General features: G+C 51.9%; 1 protein-coding gene across 1 annotated transcript; it reads right to left on the bottom strand.

The window, feature by feature from the left end:
- Nucleotides 1-3,661: 3,661 nt before the first annotated feature.
- Nucleotides 3,662-20,487, bottom strand: ENDOU (endonuclease, poly(U) specific). The gene is made up of 10 exons (XM_039514512.1): nucleotides 20,406-20,487; nucleotides 12,660-12,707; nucleotides 11,595-11,729; nucleotides 11,122-11,166; nucleotides 8,062-8,233; nucleotides 7,345-7,544; nucleotides 5,965-6,078; nucleotides 5,619-5,725; nucleotides 4,700-4,842; nucleotides 3,662-4,182 (listed from the first exon to the last, which is right to left on the bottom strand). The coding sequence occupies exons 1-10, from the start codon at nucleotides 20,461-20,463 to the stop codon at nucleotides 4,068-4,070; spliced, it is 1,137 nt and encodes a 378-aa protein (XP_039370446.1). The 5' UTR covers nucleotides 20,464-20,487; the 3' UTR covers nucleotides 3,662-4,067.

Raw genomic sequence — 20,487 nt, 5'->3', positions numbered from 1 at the left:
CAGATGATGTCACTCCCCACTTTATATAGTTTTGCATATGGTGGGAACCCTTCGTTCCCAAAGCCTGGTTCCCAGGCCAGTCTGTGGAAAAGTACTGACATCCCAAGATCGAGTCCATCACATGGCCTTGTAGAGTCATAGCAGCCATTACTCAGAGGCTGTCTGTGGCGTTTTCAGGAAGGCTCCCCAGGTGGGAGATAAGCTTCTCCTAAGGCCTATTGTTTTTTCCTAATGGCCCATTACCCTGAATAGGCCCTTCCCCACCCACTATCAAAACTGAAATCATCTTGTCTAGTAGGGCATTACCCAGGTGTAACTACAATTGAAATACAGATACATAGTCAATATTCATAACTTCAGATACAAAAAAGATACATGCATACAAATAGGATAATCATATTCAGCAAACCATAACCTTTCCAATGACACCTCATGTGACTTATCTTGCATAAAATACATCGTAATTATGCCATACTCATATCATAATAATATCACTGTGAAGAATATGGGGTGCAGAGTCACAGTCATTTTGAATTCTAATCCTGCCCTCCAAAGTGCTTGCAATCCCTCCCAGTTTGGTGTCATCTGAAAATTTTATAGGCATACTCTTCATAAGAACATAAGAAAGGCCGTACCGGGTCAGACCAAAGGTCCATCTAGCCCAGATTCTGTCTACCGACAGTGGCCAATGCCAGGTGCCCCTGAGGGAGTGAACCTAACAGGCAATGATCAAGTGATCTCTCTCCTGCCATCCATCTCCATCCTCTGACGAACAGAGGCTAGGGACACCATTCTTACCCATCCTGGCTAATAGCCATTTATGGACTTAGCCACCATGAATTTATCCAGTCCCCTTTTAAACATTGTTATAGTCCTAGCCTTCACAACCCCCTCAGGTAAGGAGTTCCACAAGTTGACTGTGCGCTGCGTGAAGAAGAACTTCCTTTTATTTGTTTTAAACCTGCTGCCTATTAATTTCATTTGGTGACCCCTAGTTCTTGTATTATGGGAATAAGTAAATAACTTTTCCTTATCCACTTTCTCAACATCACTCATGATTTTATATACCTCTATCATGTCCCCCCTTAGTCTTCTCTTTTCCAAACTGAAGAGTCCTAGCCTCTTTAATCTTTCCTCATATGGGACCCTCTCTAAACCCCTAATCATTTTAGTTGCTCTTTTCTGAACCTTTTCTAGTGCTAGAATATCTTTTTTGAGGTGAGGAGACCACATCTGTACACAGTATTCGAGATGTGGGCATACCATGGATTTATATAAGGGCAATAATATATTCTCAGTCTTATTCTCTATCCCCTTTTTAATGATTCCTAACATCCTGTTTGCTTTTTTGACCGCCTCTGCACACTGCGTGGACATCTTCAGAGAACTATCCACAATAACTCCAAGAGCTTTTTCCTGATTCGTTGTAGCTAAATTAGCCCCCATCATGTTGTATGTATAGTTGGGGTTATTTTTTCCAATGTGCATTACTTTACATTTATCCACATTAAATTTCACTCCAAGTCATTAATAAAAATATTGAATAGTACTGGACTGAGGACTGATACCCGCAGGACCCCACTAGATACGGCCTCCCAGTTTGACAGCAAACCACTCTTTGAGTATTGGTCTTTTAACCAGGTTTGCACTCACCTTATAGCAATTTCATCTATACCACATTTCCCTAGTTTGCTTATGAAACTAGTAATTAATGAGTGGTGATATTATTGGTTAGTAGCCAGTCACATACTGAGTCATTGCCATGATTGTGTATTTGTTCAGCGTGAACCATGTATAAGGCCCCCAGATTAAGGGCTGTTCTGCCTCAGCAGACAGAGATGGAGAAGGCAACACACATAGGGCGACCCAAGGGCAGATGTGAGCTCAGCTGAAGGCCAGGCTTGTGGGGAAGACACCTGGCAGAGGTACAGGGTTCTGCTCCTATCTCTTCTCAGGCTCCCTGTCTGACCTGGGGGCAGGGGCCAGGTCACTCCATGGTCCAGATTCTTTCTTGTGTCAGAGCACTGCTTGGAGAATGGGGGCAGGGAACTCATTACAGCTCCCTCAGCCTAAGTCTGTCCCAGTTTGCAGAGCTCCACACCCCCTGGGGGAGGCGGAGGGGCAGGGAGCAGAGCCAGTACTGATGTCTGTGCTAGCAGGGAGCTCCAGAGGAATTCTCTGTTGCCCATTGGCTGCCCTTGGTGCAGCCTGACTGGCAAGAAGGGGCTGTAATGTGTTACAGAATGTGTCGGCCTCCGTTCCCCGTCTGTAAAATGGAGTGATCCTGGCCCCTCTGGTGCATTTTGATGGGGAGCTCTATGTGGCAGGGACTGCCCCTCACTGTGTGTACATGCAGTGGTACAGGAGAGCTCCCTACATAAGAGGTGTGTTTGCCACTAGTTAGTGAGTGGATGTGGAGGCCAGAAGTTAGTGGATATGGGGCCAGTAGCTGGCGCTCAAACACAGTGCTTGGGTTCTGCAGGCTGGCTGCAGTGTGCCTGGCAAGTGATTCCTGGCATGCAGCTCTTACCACTAAGCACCTGGTACAAGGGGCCATGGTCTCTGGGGGGCTGGCCGCTGCTGGGGTATGCTAATACAACACCATTTCCCTTTGTTATCAGATCGAGCTCCCTCCAAGGTCTCTTTGCAGGGAAATGCATCTCCTGCCCTGCCCTTTGCCTTTTATCCAGGGAGGTGCCAGTGTGTTTTGGAGGAATCTCTGCCCTGCTCCCAGCTGCACTTCACTGTATCTGCCATTGCACTGGGCTCAGCAGGCCCCTGGATGGCCACCCCCACAAGGAGGCCAGGAGTGAATGTCCGTAGGAGCTGAATTCCCCTCGCACTCTCAGGGGCAGGAGGCACATGGCCAGGGAGCAGTGGCTCAGGCAGCTTCCACCCTAGTTCAGGGCAGGCTTTTGGCAGAATCTTATGTGCTGTGAGCGCCACCTTATGGCCACAGAGCAGTCTGCACTCAGGCAATGCCGGCTTCCAGACAGCAACTACAGCAAGACTGCGGCTACCCACCCGCCCCTCGGTTCCCCATGAGTGATCTGGTGTTTCCACCACCTCGTGGGTCCTAATGGCAGAGTCTCCACACGGGCTGGCAGGAAGGAAAGGTGGATCCACATCACCCTCTATCCAGACCAAGGGCTAAAGGCCACTGTCTGGTCCTTAGATCTTGTCGAGTAGTCCAGTGGCCATAGAGACCACGGAAGGATTCTGCTCCCATGTACACCAGTGTAAATCCAGGGTCTCTGGAGAGCTTCCAGCATTACAGACGAACTTGGCGGGGCAGGGCCCAAAGGCAACCAGCATTGCCCTAGCTAGGCCACTGCAGTTAAGGGGAGTTCTACCAGTGACTTCAATGCGAGCAGTTAGGCCAACGCCAAGCACCATCGATGAGATGTGGCCATGGGCCAGATGTTCGTGGAACTCCACAGGCCACGTACTGAATTTTCCTGGCAATCCCTGTGGGCCAAATCCAGCCCGCGATGCCAGTGGAGAAGGAGAAGCTTTTTCCATCCCAAAGCAACCCTCAGCTTGTGTAGCCAATGGAAATTAGCTGAAGAAATTAGCACCCCCACATCCCAGGGGTAGGGAGAGGAGTCTGCGCAGCCAGACAGTCACCATGTCACAAAGGAAGCAAGGCCAACTCCTTCAAAGCATCTTTTATTTAACTTGTCTGCATTAATTTCCATCTGTCACATTAGACACTCAACACTTCTTATCACTCCTCTGCTGGACGAGGGACACATGCTTGGGAAGGGAACCGGGAGCTTCTTCAGGGTTAGACAGTTCACATTTCCTTCCTTCCTTCATTGTGCAGGTGTCTCAGAGGGCCCCAGCTTCCTTCAGCACCATGCAAACATAATGCATATGCAGCAAGATCATTTAACCCCACCAAGGCAGGGCCCAGGCCTAGCAGGTGCAGAAGAGAGTGATCAGCACCTTGCAGCCCGTGCCCCCTCTATGCGCCCAAGTTTCCTGGTGCAGCTGCATGCTCCCAGGATGTCACCACCACCCTTTCCCCTCCCTGTGCCTCCCCGCAGCTGGGATCGCTGGCAGCATCAGGATGATGTCACATAGGCAGTCGCTATATACTTCCTGTTGTTGCCATAGGTGGATTTGGTCCAGGTGTAGGTCTGAATGCCCAGCTGATGGCCTCCCAAGCTCAGCCGGCACCTGAAGGAGGAAAGCCCACATTTCAGCACTGCCTTGCTCCTGACTCCACGCCCCTCGCAGACGAGCAGCTCAGTGCTCAGGGACTGAGTCCATGCCAGGCAGTGCTGAGGGTAGCCATGCTGACCCCAGAGTTCAGTCCAGAATGTGACTGGATTCATGTCTCCCCCACATCACCTAGGCCTCCTCTTAATTCCCCTCACCCCATACTCTGTCCAGAACCAGGCTCTGACTAGGAGCCCAGCAGGTAGGTCAGACCGAGAGGTCACCTGGAACAGGCATGATGTGCCCACCTTGGCCCTGGAATTCCAGGGGTGAGCGGAGCCTGGGTGAATATCCTTCCACCACAGGGTAGGGGGGATGGGTGCTTCTGGCTCCATCACCTTCCCCTCGGAGGGTGGGGCAGGCTGAGTGACACGCATGGTATGCAGTACTGTTGTAGCCGAGTTGGTCCAACACAAGACATGATCTCACCCACCATGTCTCTCTGACAGACGCTATGGACAGGCACAGTACTTACATCTTCCCTGGCCGAGCAATGAAGCACAAAGTGTAGAGGCCAAATTCAAACTCAGGGCTGCAGCCAATGAAGGCAGAGCCCACCTCCTTGAAATAGCCATCCCAGCTGAACTGCATCCCCAGCACGTCAGGGTATGAGGCCCACTAAAGAGAGAGAGAGAATGAAGGGTGAGAGCTGTGACCCACCCAGAGATCCAGGGTCGCTCTCAGAGTGCGGGGTCAGAGCTGTGACCCACCCAGAGATCTAGGGTCGCTCTCAGAAAAAGGGGTCAGAGCTGTGACCCACCCAGAGATCTAGGGTCGCTCTCAGAGAAAGGGGTCAGAGCTGTGACCCACCCAGAGATCCAGGGTCGCTCTCAGAGTGCGGGGTCAGAGCTGTGACCCACCCAGAGATCTAGGGTCGCTCTCAGAGAAAGGGGTCAGAGCTGTGTACCCAGCCAAAGATCGAGGGACACTTTCATCTGCAGAAATATCAGAGCAAGAGGACGTTAACACAAGGAAATTAATGCTTCCCCTTGGCTGTCCTTCCACGCTGGAGCTCGTCTATCCCATGCCCAGCCCTACCCATCTTGCCCTCTGGGGTCCTGGCAGGAGAAACACACGGAAGGAAGTGTCCCCGACGTGACACTCAGCCTGGGGTCAAATGGGCCATTGCTGATACTGGCTGGGATCCTCAATAGGACTGAAGAGAGCAAGCACTCAACTGCCCTTGGATTCCAATGGGATTGCACCGGCTGGGTCCCTGAGACTGCTCTGAAAACCCTCCGCGTTGTACATATGGGGCCAAAGCCCCAGCTAGCGCCAATTGGAAAAATGTCATTGACTCCAGAGGAGTGATGCCGATTTACACCAGCTAGAGATCTGGCCCATGACTCCAGTGGGGCTGTGCCGGGTTTCACTTGCCCATCAGCAGTACTTACCGGCCCGTCGTAGTTATGGCTGTAGTAGTCAACCAGCCCCTTCTTCTCCAGAAGGTAGAAACGAATCCAGTTGTGGAATCCGGACACTTTTCCTTTTTTGACTTCCCCTAAATAGCAAGGGAGACAGTCACTGGTTAGCTGCACCCTGAGGAAGAGGCCTAGCGACCCCTCTGCCCTGCCGACACTGGGCCAGCACAGCGTGGCTGGGCACACACACTGAACCCTAGGGGGAAGAGGGTTTCCTCTCCCTTTGTCTGGGAGCAAGTCTGCTCAGTACATGATTGGCGCTGCCCATCACTCCAGCCAACCTCTGCCCGGGCTGTGTGTACCCAGCACCGTACTGTACCTGAAAAGACGTGCTCAAAGCCGCTGGAATCCCCCTCATCCTTGCCTCTGGAATAAAGGCCAAACCACATTTCCTTCAGGTCGCTGACAAACTCCTCCTGGGTGCTGTAGCGCTCTGAAGAGAAAGCAACACGGACAGGGCCCCAAGCAAGTGAGAGGAGGGGAACCAAAATTCAGAGAGAGGCATGTTCTGGGCCATGTGTAACACTGATCGATCCGGTTGTGTCGGTGGCTCTGGAGCTAAATGCATGAGCCTCTACTGATGAACTAAAAGCCACATGGCTCTTAGCCAAGGCTGAAGCAGACATATCGATCTCTAGCTGGGCTAGGTATCACTAGAGGGGGACAGGGAGCCACACCCAGCAGGCCTGGGTTACACATGCTCTGGGCAGATCCTCTCCAGACTCCTGACCAGGCTTTGGAAGAACCAGACATGAGGCTGCCTCTGCTCCAGAGCAGGCATCCCAGGTGTTACGGTGAGCTCTGGGCCTGCCAGGCAGGACTTTGGGTGCTTAGGCAGTGCTGGGCGGCTGCCCATGCACTGTGCCCCTCTTTATATGTGTTAATCTTCCCACCTGCAGGGACCCATCCCCTTGCACAGCTAGGCTGCACCTTCTTGGTTCACAATTCTCAGTGCTGGCGAGAGATGCTGCATTGACAGCCCTGGGAGCAGTGTGCCCCCAGCACAGCGGAAGCAGAGAGTGGGCACCCCAGTGCCACAAGTGGGACTCGCCCCTCCAGGTGGGAGGGGGTGCTCAGGTTCTGTGGCCCATTCAGATCCTCGCTTCTCTGCTGAGAGCAGCCACAGGAGCTGGTTGTGATGGAGGAGGGTCCTATAATGGTCCCTGAAACTTTGACCAGGGTGTGCGCAGGAATTTAAATTTGACCCCTTTTGGGGGGACACAGAAGCTCGCTCTCCCCCCTTCCTTCCCAGCCCTGGCAGGAGCTCGATATTCCCTACCTCCATGGCCCCGGGACCGGAGAAGTTCTGTGCCCACAATGATTACTGGGGGCCTATGCCCCTGCTTGCCCGCCCCTTGCGCACACCTCTGATTTTGCAGAACAGGTGATGCCTGCTGCTGTCAGCCACTGGGAAACTTGGATGCAGCAACCACCTGTTTTCAGGGTAAGTCGCACGCTCAGACAGTCCAAGCAATACACTCGGCAGGAAGGTTGGTAACCAGGCCTATCCCTTGCTCAGCAGGTGCAACCCAGTGCTACCCCAGCAGGCCCTGCCCAGTACAACCCCAGCAGACCCTTCCCAGTACAACCCCAGCAGGCCCTGGCTGTCCAGTGCTACCCCAGCAGTCCCCGCCCAGTGCTACCCCCACAGGCCCTGGCTGCCCAGTGCTACTCCAGGCACAGCACAGGATCCACTTACTTTTCTTGTGCAGGAAATTGTAAAGCTTTATCATGAGCTCCGTTTTCATGACCTCCTGCAGGAAGTTCTCCTGCTCCTTCAGCTGCTCGGCACTGAAGACTTCCCCTTTGCCCGTCATCCTTTGGTAATTATCCAGCAGCTTAATGAAGCTGGCATAGGTCGGTTTGGAGAAGAGCTTCTCATTGACATACGTGTAGAGTCTGAAATGGAGAGATCGCTGGAGCTGGGGGGCAGGAACGGCCAGTACAGCAGCTTTCTGGAACCAGGGCCAGTGACCAGGGACTCCAGGTGCCCAACCTGAGGTTCCTTAAAGGGCCTGGACTGCCAGAGCCAGTGTGCTCGGCACACCCGAGAATCAAGCCCCTTTAAACTGTCTCAGGTCCAGTGACCAAAATCACTGGGCACTTTTGAAAGTGTAGGCCTCAGATCTTTGAAACAGCCCCCAACCCCGCTTGCCCTGCCTGCTCCCTCCGCTCCCCCGACTCCCCCCAGCTGGGGCCCCAGCAATCAGAAGGGCTCTCCCTGCCCTCTCCCACCCCCCAGGAACTCGCATTCTCTAACAATGTAACACGGCCCTTCAGCCCATCTCCTCCCGTGCAGGCTCCCTGCTCAGAGCCCTGCATGGCACCGGGGCACGTTCCACCCTCATGCTGGAGCTGGGGGGGTTGGGAGCAGGTCACGCAGCCCAAGGCAATGGCGAGCGCATACAGCACTCACGGCTCAGGAGAATGATCCTCTTTGTCTTTGGTCTCGGCAGAGGAGGCGAGATGCTGCGGGTTAATGGTGATGTCTGACTTCTGGGCTTTGTTGTGGTCCACCTTGAAAAGCTGCTCGGAGATGCTCAGGAGCTCTTCGTTGGTGATGGAGTCGTGACTGCTGGAGAATCCCTCTGCGGGGGTCAGGGTCATTGCACAAGCAGATGAGTGGATGTGCAGAGCCAGGCCTGGGAGCTTAGCCTTGGGGGGAGGGCCCAGCACCCCACTTTCAGCAATTCCAGCAACTCAGTTGCCCCATGCCAGGGAGCTTGTCCTGATTTTGGCTTCCCCCTAACACAGAGCTGCCGGGGGTGGGGCAGGGCTATTGAAAGCCACAGCAATGCTGGGGAGAGGGAGAACTGAGGCATCTAAGCAGGGGAGCCCCAAAACCCCAGTTCGACCTCGCTGCTAAGGCAAAAGTCACCTCAGGGCATAGGAAGCCCAAGGCTGTGGCACCACTTCAGTCCCACTTCAGCCCACAGGGTGCCCAGGCTTCGTGGTGGTCTCAGCCCCGTGCTGGATTATCCACAGACTGCAAGTGCATTGGGGCACGGGCATCACCTGCAATGCGCCTTGCACACAAGATGATACTGAAGCTCTGGGAGGCAGTGGGAGGAGGTCACAAGGGCAGGGGAAATTCAGGAGCTACTGGGGCTGAGCATTCCCAAAGGGGGCCAGGAGTTCCCAGCGGACAAGGCTTCCCAACCCTTGGAACTAGTAAGTCTGCAGGGAAGGGCCCCGGTTGTCCAGGGCAGGAGTTCTCCTTACAGACAGGCCCCTCACCCTTGCATCTTGGCACCAGCAGGAGCAGTGCTGCTAGCTCTAATGATTTCACCAGGAGGCTCCCACTATTTATTTTTTTGCATCAAGCCCTGGCCCTTGAAGTCAGGTGATTATAGGGGAGCGACAGTTTACAGTCCGACTGCCTGATTGCCTGGGTCTGAGCTCAGGTGGCCAGCCCAAGCGGCAATGTCCATACTGCTATTTTTAGAACATTAGCTCAAGCAGTGCTAATGTGTCTGTCTACTGGGCTGCACTGTAGACAGACCCTCTAAGTCTAAAAGGGACCACTGTGATCATCTAGTATGACCTGTATAGCACAGGCCAGAGACCTTCCCTGATTCAATTCCTTTTTGAACTAGAGCAGATCTTGTAGCACAGGGGTTTTCAACCTTTTTTCATTTGTGGACCCCTAAAAGATTTCGAATAGAGGTGCAGACCTCTTTGGAAATCTTAAACATAGTCTGCAGACCCCCAGTGGTCCATGGATTGAAAATCACTGCATTAGGAAAGTATCCAGTCTTGATTTTAAAATGGCCAATGCTGGAGACTCTACCACAACACTTGGTAAATTATTATAAAGTTTAATTATCTTCACTGTTAAAATTTGCACCTTATTTAGCTAGCTTCAACTTCCAGCCATTGGATCATAATAGATCTTTGTCCATTAGACTGAAGAGCCCATTATTAAATATTTGCTCTCATGTAGGTACTTGTAGACTGTAGCCAAGTTACCCCTTAACCTTCTCTTTTTTAAGCTAAATAGATTGAGATCCTGGAGTCTGTCACTATAAGGCATGTTTTTCAATCCCTTAATCATTCTCGTGGCTCTTCTCTGAACCCTCTCCAATTTATCAATACCCCTGTTGAACTGTGGGCACCAGAACTGGACATATTATTTCAGCAGCAGCCACTCCAGTGCCAAGCAGAGAGGTCTAACAACCTCTCTACTCCTACTCAAGATTCCCCTGTTTATGCATCCCAGGATCACATTTGCCATTTTGGCCACAGCAGCACACTGGGAGCTCATGTTCAGCTGATTATCCACCATGACTCCCAAATTTTTCTCAGAATCACTGCTTCCCAGGATAGAGTGCCCATGCTGTAAGTATGCCTGCATTCTCTGTTCCTGGGTATAGATATAGATATAAATGCTTCCCCTAACACCACACAGCACCATCTACCTGCACTGTGCACAGAAGGGGGGTCGATGCTACAGATGCCACAGGTCGATGTCATGCCCCACATCTGAGCAGACAGGGAGAGAGCCTGATCTCCTCACTCAGATAACCAGGGAGGGATCCCGGAGAGATCAGCTCCTCTCTGGCGTAGGAACAAAGAATGCCTGACATGCTGGCAGGATGGGCTCTGTGTGCTGGACAGCAGGACTCTGAAAGGGACTTGGGGTTGATGATGGAAACCAATCGAACATGAGGTCCCAGTGTGGCTGCGTTTGGGAGTGTGAACACGGTGCTTGGCCATATCAACAGGACTATCAGGTCAGAGCAGGGAAGTGCTATTACCCTGGATACAGCATCGGCGAGCCTGATACTAGATATTGTGCCCACACTTCAGACAGGAGGTTGAACAATTGGAAAGGGTTCCAAGAAAAGCCACAGGAATGATTCAAAGTCAGGAAAAATTGAAACAGAAAATGAAATGCAAATTTGTAGCAATGGGAGAATCTCCCATTGGAGCAGCTCACCAAGTCCTTCAATCAAGCCTCTTTCAAAAAGATCTGCTCTGGCCCAATCACAGACTATCACTACAAAAACGGACTGCTGGGCCCGTGCAAAGGCCCTGGTGGATTCTCTGGCTCGTACTATCCAGGAGCTCCGACTGGATGATCACAATGGCCTTAAAGTCCATGATACTTTGAAGCAATAGAGGCATGTGGGGACCGAGAAGCCTTATGACACTGTCTGACACCTCTTAGCACCTTTCATCTGCAGCTTATTATAAATCATGCCCCCCAGGTTTACACCTGGATTTATTTCTGTTGCACACAGCCCTACAACTTTTCTACCACAGGCTGTTAACTGCACCTCATTGCCGTAAGTACAGGAAAAATGCTGAATCATGAGATTCACAGCTTTGAAAACCCATGGCCTTTTGTACTGATAGGAAATGCAGAAGAGCAATAACACATGTGCAGAGCCTTGTGTTTGGGGAAACAGGCAGAGGCTGGCTGGAAAATGGCCGCAGGTCACACACTTTGCTAGCGACAAGTGCAGCTACTCACCCATGGAGTCTGCAGGCCCAGCCATGGGGTCCTTCTGTCTCCCATCTACATTAAGTGAAAAGAAAAAAGACAGCAAATGATCACTCAGTAGACAGTCCCAGACTCAGGCACCTGGGTTGTGGGGACTTCCCAGGGACTTACACTGAATGTGTTATCTAGAGAAACCGAGGGTAACAGCTGGTGCCTGATTGTCATTGTTTTCTACTCATTAGAGGACCTCACACACGTGGGCACCCACACACACGTTTGCACACGCAAGGTCACATCCAAGCACACACACAAGCACACACAGCCAGTGCACTGCTCTGCTGTGTTGTTCTCCATGTTCCGTTTGGGACCAATAAGTGTGAGAACTGGACAGACTAATAAGCATAATCACAACCGACAATGATGGTGGAATGGGAGAGCGAGAGCAGTGCCGGGAAGCAACCCAGAGCCCAGCCTAGCCCCATGTTCCCCCAGAGGCCGCTCACCCTTGCTGCAGTGCATATGGTAATCTTCACAGCAGTTGCGATGTTTTTCACACTTGGTATTACAGTGACACTCATCCTGCTTGTTATACGGCTCGTGGCAGCGCCCCCTGCAGGAGTCAGAATCTGTGTACAAGCCTGGGGGAAAGGAAAAACAAGCTTTCAGTTTAAAAGGCAGCAACACCATCCCTTGGGCTAATCATGAAGGAATCACGCTGCTAACTCCGACCAATGACGTGGGCAGGGATCTGCATTGTGACAGCTGCCCATGTCACCCGCTCCAGAGGAAGGTGCAGAACACTCCCTCGTGGGTAAGTGGGGATCACCTGTGGGGATGGAAGTTCCTTCTCAGTGACCAGTGACCTGGACCCACGTGGTCATGTGCACAGATGCTCCAGCACGATCCCCTGGGAGAGGCTGTTCTGGCCCAGGCGCCCCAGAAGGGGCATCGATCGCACTCAGAATTTTGCTGCCGGCCAAGTCCGCTACGTGGCATAGGTGAGTAGCAATGGTCTCAACCTGCAACGTTTGGGTCCCAGCCTGACGTTCTCTAACATTCAGGGGTGTTTGGATCGGACCTGGTGGTTCTGTTTGTGGCAGAGGCTGCAAGTCATCCTGCGCAGAGCACGCAGTGGAGTCTCCATGAGCTGGAGTCTGCTCATTGAGCGTGGGACTGGCTCAGCCAGGGGTTGCTGGGTGGTTCCATGCCCTGGGCAGTGCTGGAGCTTGAGCTGGATGGTCACGATGGTCCCTTCTGGCCTTGAATTTGATGACACTGTGAATGAGGCCTAGGCAGCTCGTAAGCCCCATTTAACCCTGCTTTCATAGCTTCTGCAATTCTAAAGCCAGGAGGGACCGTTCTGATCATCCAGTCTGAGCCCCACGCAGGCCTGAGAATCCCGTGGCCCCAGCCCGCTGGCTTGTGGCAGAGCCCTGAGGTGACTACAGGCCCATGCTGAGGTGAATTTCACCCTGGGAAGGGCCAGCAAGGGAGTTAATAGAAAGTTGTTTTAATCCCCAGCATTGTGAATCCCAGATTGCAGCCCCTAGGCATTGATGGAGACTCACCGGCAGAGCTGGCATGTGCTGGCTCTGTTTCCTCGTTATCCTCAGCAGCTGCAATAAAGGGAAAAGAAAAGCCATGACTGTCTGTAGCTGGCAGTGGAGGGGCTGAGAGACGGGACGGTATGAGCGGGGCTACCCTGTCCTATTTGGACATGGCCCACTCACGGCTGCACCACCCGACGAGCAGCCCATGAAAATAATTAACCACTGGAACAATATAAGGGTCATGGTGGATTTGCCATCACTGAAAGTGTGTAAGTCAAGTTTGGATGATTTTCTAAAATATGTCCTCTAGGAATTCTTTTGGGGAAAGTCAGATAGAGGATCCCAGCAGTCCCTACTGGCCTGGGAATCTAGGAATCTTGAATCGTGGTGGGACTGGGTTTGCTGCAGATCTGCCTGGGAACTGGCATTTCTTCCCTGCCAAACGTTTCAGTGAAAAAGGAAACAGTTTTGGTTTTGCCAAAAACAATTGTCTGACATTTGGGGGGTGGGGTGAGGGGTTGCTGACCAATAGAAAGCATTAGAAATTAACGTTTTCCCTCTTTTTGTAACTGAAAACTGAAACATTTTATCTGGGTGAGTGAAATATTTTGGTAAGACCAAAAATTTCCACCCAACTAGTTCACATTTTTCAGTCACCAAAAATGTAAAAAAAAAATAAAACATTTTGTTTTCTGATTCCTGAAAATTGAAACACGTTTTGGCCTTTGGCTTTTCACTGAAAACCCAAAGAATTTCATCTGATGTGGCCACTGTGGAATATTCCAATGAAAGAGCCAGAAAAGCGCTTTGAGGAAAAATTCTCAGCCACCTCTCGTCTGGGTCTGACGTGAGAGGGAGCTGAGGCTGCAGGCTGGGCGAGTGCATGAAAGAGCAGGTGGGCGACACAGCCAGCCAGTGGCGACTGGTGTCGCTAGCCAGGACAGGCCTGCCAGGTGCAGGAAAAAAGCATGAATGTGATGGAGAAGCAGCAGAGAGATTCCTGGGAGGGGAGTGACCCGGTCGCAGCGCAGGCCAGCGACACTTTGAACTAACCAGCCAGGCTCCAGCATGGCCCCAGGATCAGGAATAGCAGAGTGACTTAAAGGCATCTTTGCCCATGCCTGCACACAGGCCCCTCCCTCACTGGGCTGCAGCGAGTGCTCCTGGACCCCAGCTGAGGTCAGTGTCTTTTAGCTGCACCTGGTGACTGCACCTTTGAAACGTCATCAACAATAGCGACTCAGAGAGGCTTTTAGTTTCCCTGCCATAAATCAGCTGTAACTAGAAACTCACCTGCTGTGCCAGGGTTTATGAGATGCACTTGAAAGTGGAGGCAATTAGCATTTGCCCTGGAGTGATCCCACAATCCTGTTCTCACCTGCCCCATGCCAGGACTGTGGGAAACCTCTGCACACTGTGATACTGTGATATTGCACCTGGGATCCAGCAATCCCCATAGAAGGAGCCAGGCTCCTGCTGGCTTTGCTCCATGTGGGGTCTGTTAGTGAACCCATAGCATGGCCATGCCTCAGAGTATCCGTGCTTCAATGTCGTATAGCTCCAGGAGCTGGACCTGTGCCCTGGACCTGTCAGCTTCCCTGTGTAATATCTTAGCTGCATGCAAATTCCCCACAGATTGGGTTCCTTTATGCAACTTCTTTTGGACTGATGCAACACTAGGTGATAAGCCCTGAAGCATGATTCGCCCTGACCCACCCTCATACGCTGGCACAGTCACAAGTAGGTCTGACGTTTCATCTCCATTACAGCCCCTCTGTACAAATTCTCAACTTCTGGGCTAGAGGCAGGCAAGTGATTGTTATGGTGAATATTAATTAGCAGTGTAGCCTGTTGTCCTGTTTGCATATCACATGGCCCTGGCTCAATGCCTTAAAAATCAATAAATTAACTGCCCTAGTAGGAGCTGTTGATCCCCTGCCTTCTGAAAATTTTAATGAGTTTTTGTCATGGTTACACAAATGCATACAATTGCTAAAAGCAGTGGGAATTAACATTGTATAGAAGCCAATGCTAGTGCAAACTTTGCTAGGATCATTAAGTAGTCACACTACTGGCTTTGATAATAATGTTATTCAAATGGTTAAACACGTGGCTCAAAAGCATTTTAAGCTATCTTGCGGTTTAGCTGCATTGAAAGCCGGCACAGCAGACCTCGAACGAACCACCCAGTGACCACAAGATCCGTTAAGGTACGAAGGCACCAGGGCAAGTTTATTGTTGACGAAGCACGATACTAGTATCCCGCAGACTCTACCAGACCACTAATACATGTATGCCCATAACAATGGACCAGTTCACTGAACGGCGGGACTTTCCATTCCTCCCTAGGCTAGACAAAGACACTCCCTCTGAGATACATCTTTATACCCCGATACAAACAAGTGACTTACTGCCCCCTGACGTGGCTAGTTATTACTCATCACCTTGTACAGGTTGGTTTGATCAAAACATCTCTATTACTTACTGTCATCCTGACGTTATGTTTTAGGAGGGGTCACTGTGTTCCTGTTATCCCTGGGGAATGTTTTTGTACCATCCTTGATACCGGGATGTTCTTGATATCAGGATGTGTTTGCGTGAGAGCTCTGTGCTTAGCACTTCTTAGGCATGTGTATTGCTGCAATATCAGCATATCAGTATCAATCTGTTCTTGCCAGATTCTGTGGGCCTCTTGCTGCCTCCTGCCTCTAGCTCACAGCTTGTCTTTGCTTTATATCAGTAAAGCTTTGACCACTATTTTATCCCAGGCCTCAGGCCTCTAATACATGGGCCTATGTCGAATGCACTCTTCCTACTACATAAATCTCCAGCCAGCAGCCAGCTGGGTTTTCAGTTCCTGAAGGTGCTCCATAACACCCTCTGCATGCCCTGGGCCTGAGTCTCCCCTGCTCTGTCACCTCATGCCATCGTCATTCCCAATAAGGCAGTGGAAACATTCACATTGACTTTACTGGCAGTTGGCTCAGGCCCTTCTACCCGGGCCAGAGGGACCCTGTTAGTGGCAGCATTACTGCGACTCAGCACTCACCCAGCACAGGGCTAATGACTGCCCACCGTGGAGAATTAGGCTCCCTACAGTTCTGGGCAGCCAGTTCTGCAGCTTCACAGAGTCTTCCCAGCAGGGATTGCTGCTTGAATTTTCGAAGTGGGCCATGTTATGTCAGATTAGTCACTTTCAAACAAGAATAACTTCTGCCCTTGCACTAGTCAGGAAACAAATTACAAGGGCAACCAGTAAATCCTCATGCTTCGAGGGTGAACCTAATTGCTAGATTGCATCCGGAATTAAAAAAGTTCCTTCTACACGGCAGCATTACACAACTGCCCTCTTCACGAGAGTTCAGGAGGGGGTAGGTTTGCCGCCTTCTAAAGCGTCTCTGCACTGGCAGAGGCAGGACCCGTGGCTAGCTGGACCCCTGGGCTGTCCCTATCTGCTGAATGCTACCTTCTAAAGCTGGTTGGGAATTTCCCATCACACCTTTTATGCTGAAGAATCGTGGATTTGACTAAATGAAAATGTTTGTGGAAAGCGTCTGAAAATTCTGATTTCTTGTCCAAAAAATCAAAAACCCGAAAAGAGAAAAATATTCAGTTTTTGAGTTTTCAATGAAAAGTTGCAATTTTGCATAGGAAAAAACCCCATTTTCTGAGGAGCTCTAGCAGTGCCTGATGTGTTGGAGCATGAGCAGTGCCCTGAAAATCTACTCTCTGGGCCCCAGCAGTTCTGTTGTAGTGCCATGGTATCTAACAGGACAGATGAAGCAACAGAACCTCAGTACATTCCTGTCCCAGTCCTCCCACCCCAGCCAGGGCAGTGGTGCAAGTGGAGCCCAAGCTGCCTGCTTCCAGCTGCTCTTGCAGATAGATCCTGGTTTGCAAATCAGGGAAGAAGAACCTGGTTATGATGAAATGTCCTGGTCATGTGCCATCTAATGCTGCAAACTCCTGACAAATCGTGAGTCAAACTGAGCATCTCCCGTGAGTCCGCTGTGTCCTCAGGAAGTACTGTGAGCTCAGTGTACAATGAAATCATCCAGGCCACTTGCTGCAAACCACCACCAAGGCACCAAAGATATTCCTGACTTGGGACACCCCGGATGCTGGCAGGAGGGAAGGGTGTGGGGTTCAACCATCACGCAGTGCTTAAGACACTTTATTCTGTGTCCCATTCCAACTGGCTGTGCTTCCCAGCACCACACCCAGCCTCTCTGTCTGGGAAGCTCAGCCCTTAAAGCAGGGGTCCCCAAACTTTACAGGGTTGCACCCTCCCTTACCCATGTGCATGCTTCCCCCTTCCCCCCCCAAGCCAGGGCCGGGAGCGGGACCACAGCTCCCAGGGCAGGTGGGAGGGAAATGCAGATGGGGGTAAGGGGGCTGAGGCTGGGGCTGCAGCTGGGGGTGGGGACAGAGCTGGGAGTGAAGCCATAGCTGGGCCCCAGTGGGGGCCGGCAGCCGTAGCCACAGACAGGTGTGGAGCTGTCCCGAGGCTGGGGACACAGCCAGAACAGACAGAGCTGGGGGTGGAGCTGGAAGTGGGGCTGGGTGGTGCTCCCTCCCCATCCCCTGTGGGGATTGGCCCAGGCCACATTGCACCCCAAACATTCTTGCGTGCCCCCTTAGGTGAGTGCACCGCACAGCTTGGAGACCTCTGCTTTAAAGGCATTGTCCCCAGTACCACAGGATGTTCTCCATTGTTTCCCCAGGTCAGTTATTCACACATTGGGCCCAGCTCTCCCCTCCCACAGCTACTCCAGAGTCACACCTATCTCAATGAGAAGAGAGACAACCCCACATTCTACTCCTGTTTATAACCTGCTCCGTCACCTCTGAAGACCCCTATTCTGCACCCCCTTCGCCTCCTGCACCAAGCTGTCCTGGTGAAGCTAGTGCCTGGAGGTCCGTGTGTGTGAGTTAGCCGTAGCAGGGCTAAGTCAGTGCACAGGCCTGGTCCCAAACACCTGTCTGGCAATGACAAAATTTCACCACCCACCAGAAGCTTTTCACCTTGGATTTAGGGCCTTATGCCGTCATCTCCTCCTGAGCCAAGTGAGGGCCAAACAGTTCCCAATCTCAGCAGTAGCTTTTCACCCCCACTTTCCTCTGTGGCTAGAGCACCCATGGAAAAAAATAGTGGGTGCTCAGCACCCACCAATCACAGCTGTTCAAGGATGCCACCAAACAGCTGATAGGCAGCGCAACCAAACCCCTGTTTAGCGGCTCAAGGAGGGGCTTGGGAGAGGGCGGAGACCAGCGAGCAGTGGGCAGGGCCTCAAGGAAGGCACAGAGTCAGGGCACAAAGAGCTGGAGCAGGTTTGGGGCCTTGGGGGAAGGTACGGAGTGGGGGCAGGAAGATATGAAGCAAAGGAGGAATGGGCCGAGTGGGGGCAGGGCCTCAGGGCGGAGCGGGGGTGGAGCACCCCCGGAGAAAAGCCAGAGTCGGTGCCTGTGAGTGGAGATGGCTCACAAGGTGGAAGACAGCAGAAAATCAGGCCTTTGGCTAGTGACTTGGGCTGAGACTTTCAAAGCTGGCTAAAGGATTTAGATACACAGTTCCTGGGGGTTTCTGGGACTGGAGTATCCAGCTCCCCTGGCAGAGCAACAAGTTCATCCTTGCTGACTAAAGAGTCAAACCTGCTCCTCGATCATTCCCAGAGACTGAAGTTTGCCCCAGGCCTCGGGAGCTTACACAAAGCCCCTGCACTTCAGCCCCCCGCCAGATGTCCAGGCCAGTAGAGCATGGGGGTGGGGCTAGGCCTCTGCAAAGGGACTGATTTCAACCGGACATAAAAAAGGGAATCCTCCTGTTTAGAAAGGTTAGGTCATTCAATCTGGAAACAGTGACTTGACTAACACAATATCACGTGACTTGACTAACCATTCAAACAGAGCAAACACCCAATCACAGAGAGTTAATGCTCACAGCAGATATAAACTGTTGAATTCATTATTCAGAAATGTAATGTAGCAGAATAGGGTAATATCCCTTTAAATAGTGACAGGTTTCAGAGTAGCAGCCGTGTTAGTCTGTATCCGCAAAAAAAAAACAGGAGTACTTGTGGCACCTTAAAGACTAATGAAGTTGATGGATTTCCACTCCATACGGCTAAATGCAGTGCCTTGCAGTGCCTTGCATAATGACAGGTGCCACAAGTACTCCTGTTTTTTAAATAGTGTGTGAGCCTTCTAGTGGTACTCACCATGTTCTCCATTTCCATAGCTGCAAGAAGCAGCCAGAGCAGCAGCCTGCCTGTAGCTAGGGTGAGCATGCTGTGTGTGTTTAGTAAACCTGGTTATCTGGGACCTTACTGTGCCCTGGTGATTTCTTCATGTTGTCTTTGTTGCATAAAGAGCAAAAGACACACACAAACTTTGTATTAGCCACTATCACCTGATTAGCACCAGAGCTAGTCACAAACTGCTCATGTAATGTGTCACTTGGTGAATAATGGTGATACTTGTGAAAGAAGGTGTCTGAGGAAAAAATAGTCATGGCCTCCATTCAGCACTGGGTGACTCCAGGCTGCCGAGGAGCCCATGGAAAGTGTCTCACAAACTATCCATGAATGAAAAACAAACCAGAGCAAATCACAGCCTGAGCTTGGACAGAAAGTAAAGGGGACATTTGCAGGGATGGGGTGTAAATTATTCACAATAAATAACTGGAGGAGCCCAGGCAGTATTTCTGAGACGGGTATAACCCCAGTGGCAGCTGTACCCAGGGGCGCTGGAACAATTTGTATAGTGGGGGTGCTGAGAGCCATTCAGCCAAACTGTAAACCCTGTGTCTAATGGAAACCACTTCAAGCCAGGCGGTGCGACAGCACCCCAGCTCCAGCACCTATGGCTGTGTCATCACAACACTCCAAATACTAGAACAGGCTCCAGTTTCTACCTTCTTATCAAACCCTCTCCTGCTAAGCCCTAGGGGCCTGAACTTCACAAGGAGCCGAGCAATACCTAGAGTGACCAGACGTCCTGATATTAGGGGCTTTGTTTTATATAGGCAGGGCAGGTGCAAGGATGTTTCGCGCCCTAGGCAAAACTTTCATCTTGTGCCCCCCACCGAGCCCTGTGGCAGCTCTCTGCCGCTCTGAGGTGCCCCCCAGCGGCACCGTTCCCCCTCCGCCCTGAGGCGCCCCCCCCAGCCTGGGGAGCCATGCGGCAGCTCCCTGCCCCAGCTCACCTCTGCTCTGCCTCCTCCCCAAGCACACCGTCGCTGCGCCACTTCTCCTGCCTCCCAGCCTTGCAGCGCCAATCAGATGTTTGGCGCCGCAAGCCTGGGAGGGAGAGAAGCAGAGCAGGGCGGCGTGCTCAGGGGAGGAGGCGGAGCAGAGGTGAGCTGGGGTGGGTAGTGGTTCCCCTGCATGCCGCGCCCCCCCTTACTTGCTGCAGGCGGCCCTCCCCGCGCCTCCCTCCCCCAGATCCGTCCGCCTAAATGCCGACGATGACCGGGGCCACCGAAGGACCCGAAATGTCGCCCCCCAAATGCTAGCGTCCTAGGCGACTGCCTAGGTTGCCTAATGGGTTGCACTGGCCCTGTATATAGGCCCTATTATCCCCCATAGGACCCTATTACCCCCCCCCCCGGACCCTATTACCCCCCCGTCCCGATTTTCCACACTTGTTATCCGGTCACCCAAGAGATGCTAAGCACCCCAATGGGAAGAGGTCTCAGACCCTTCCATGGTCAAGCCTCTGTTGGGAAGATCTGCTCTCATAGTGAAACAAAGTATTTCTACTTACTGCCAGAGGCCAAGCTGCAGGCGATTCCTGCTGTGATGAGAAGGATCCAGGTCTTCATTGTTCCAGAGACGCAGCAGATGAA

This window comes from Mauremys reevesii, linkage group 25 (assembly GCF_016161935.1).
Source record: "Mauremys reevesii isolate NIE-2019 linkage group 25, ASM1616193v1, whole genome shotgun sequence".
Taxonomy (NCBI): Eukaryota; Metazoa; Chordata; order Testudines; family Geoemydidae; genus Mauremys; species Mauremys reevesii.
The sequence above is the reverse complement of the archived record's forward strand: the minus strand, read 5'-3'. Positions and strand labels throughout refer to the sequence as shown.

What these genes read in the sequence shown, in the direction of transcription:
- ENDOU (XM_039514512.1), bottom strand. Translation starts at nt 20,463, where the DNA reads ATGAAGACCTGGATCCTTCTCATCACAGCAGGAATCGCCTGCAGCTTG. An exon ending in AGCACATGCCAGCTCTGCCG is followed by an intron (nt 11,730 to 12,659) that starts GTGAGTCTCCAT and finishes CCTTTCCCCCAG; the next exon opens with GCTTGTACACAGATTCTGAC. An exon ending in GCCATAACTACGACGGGCCG is followed by an intron (nt 4,843 to 5,618) that starts GTAAGTACTGCT and finishes CTCTCTCTTTAG; the next exon opens with TGGGCCTCATACCCTGACGT.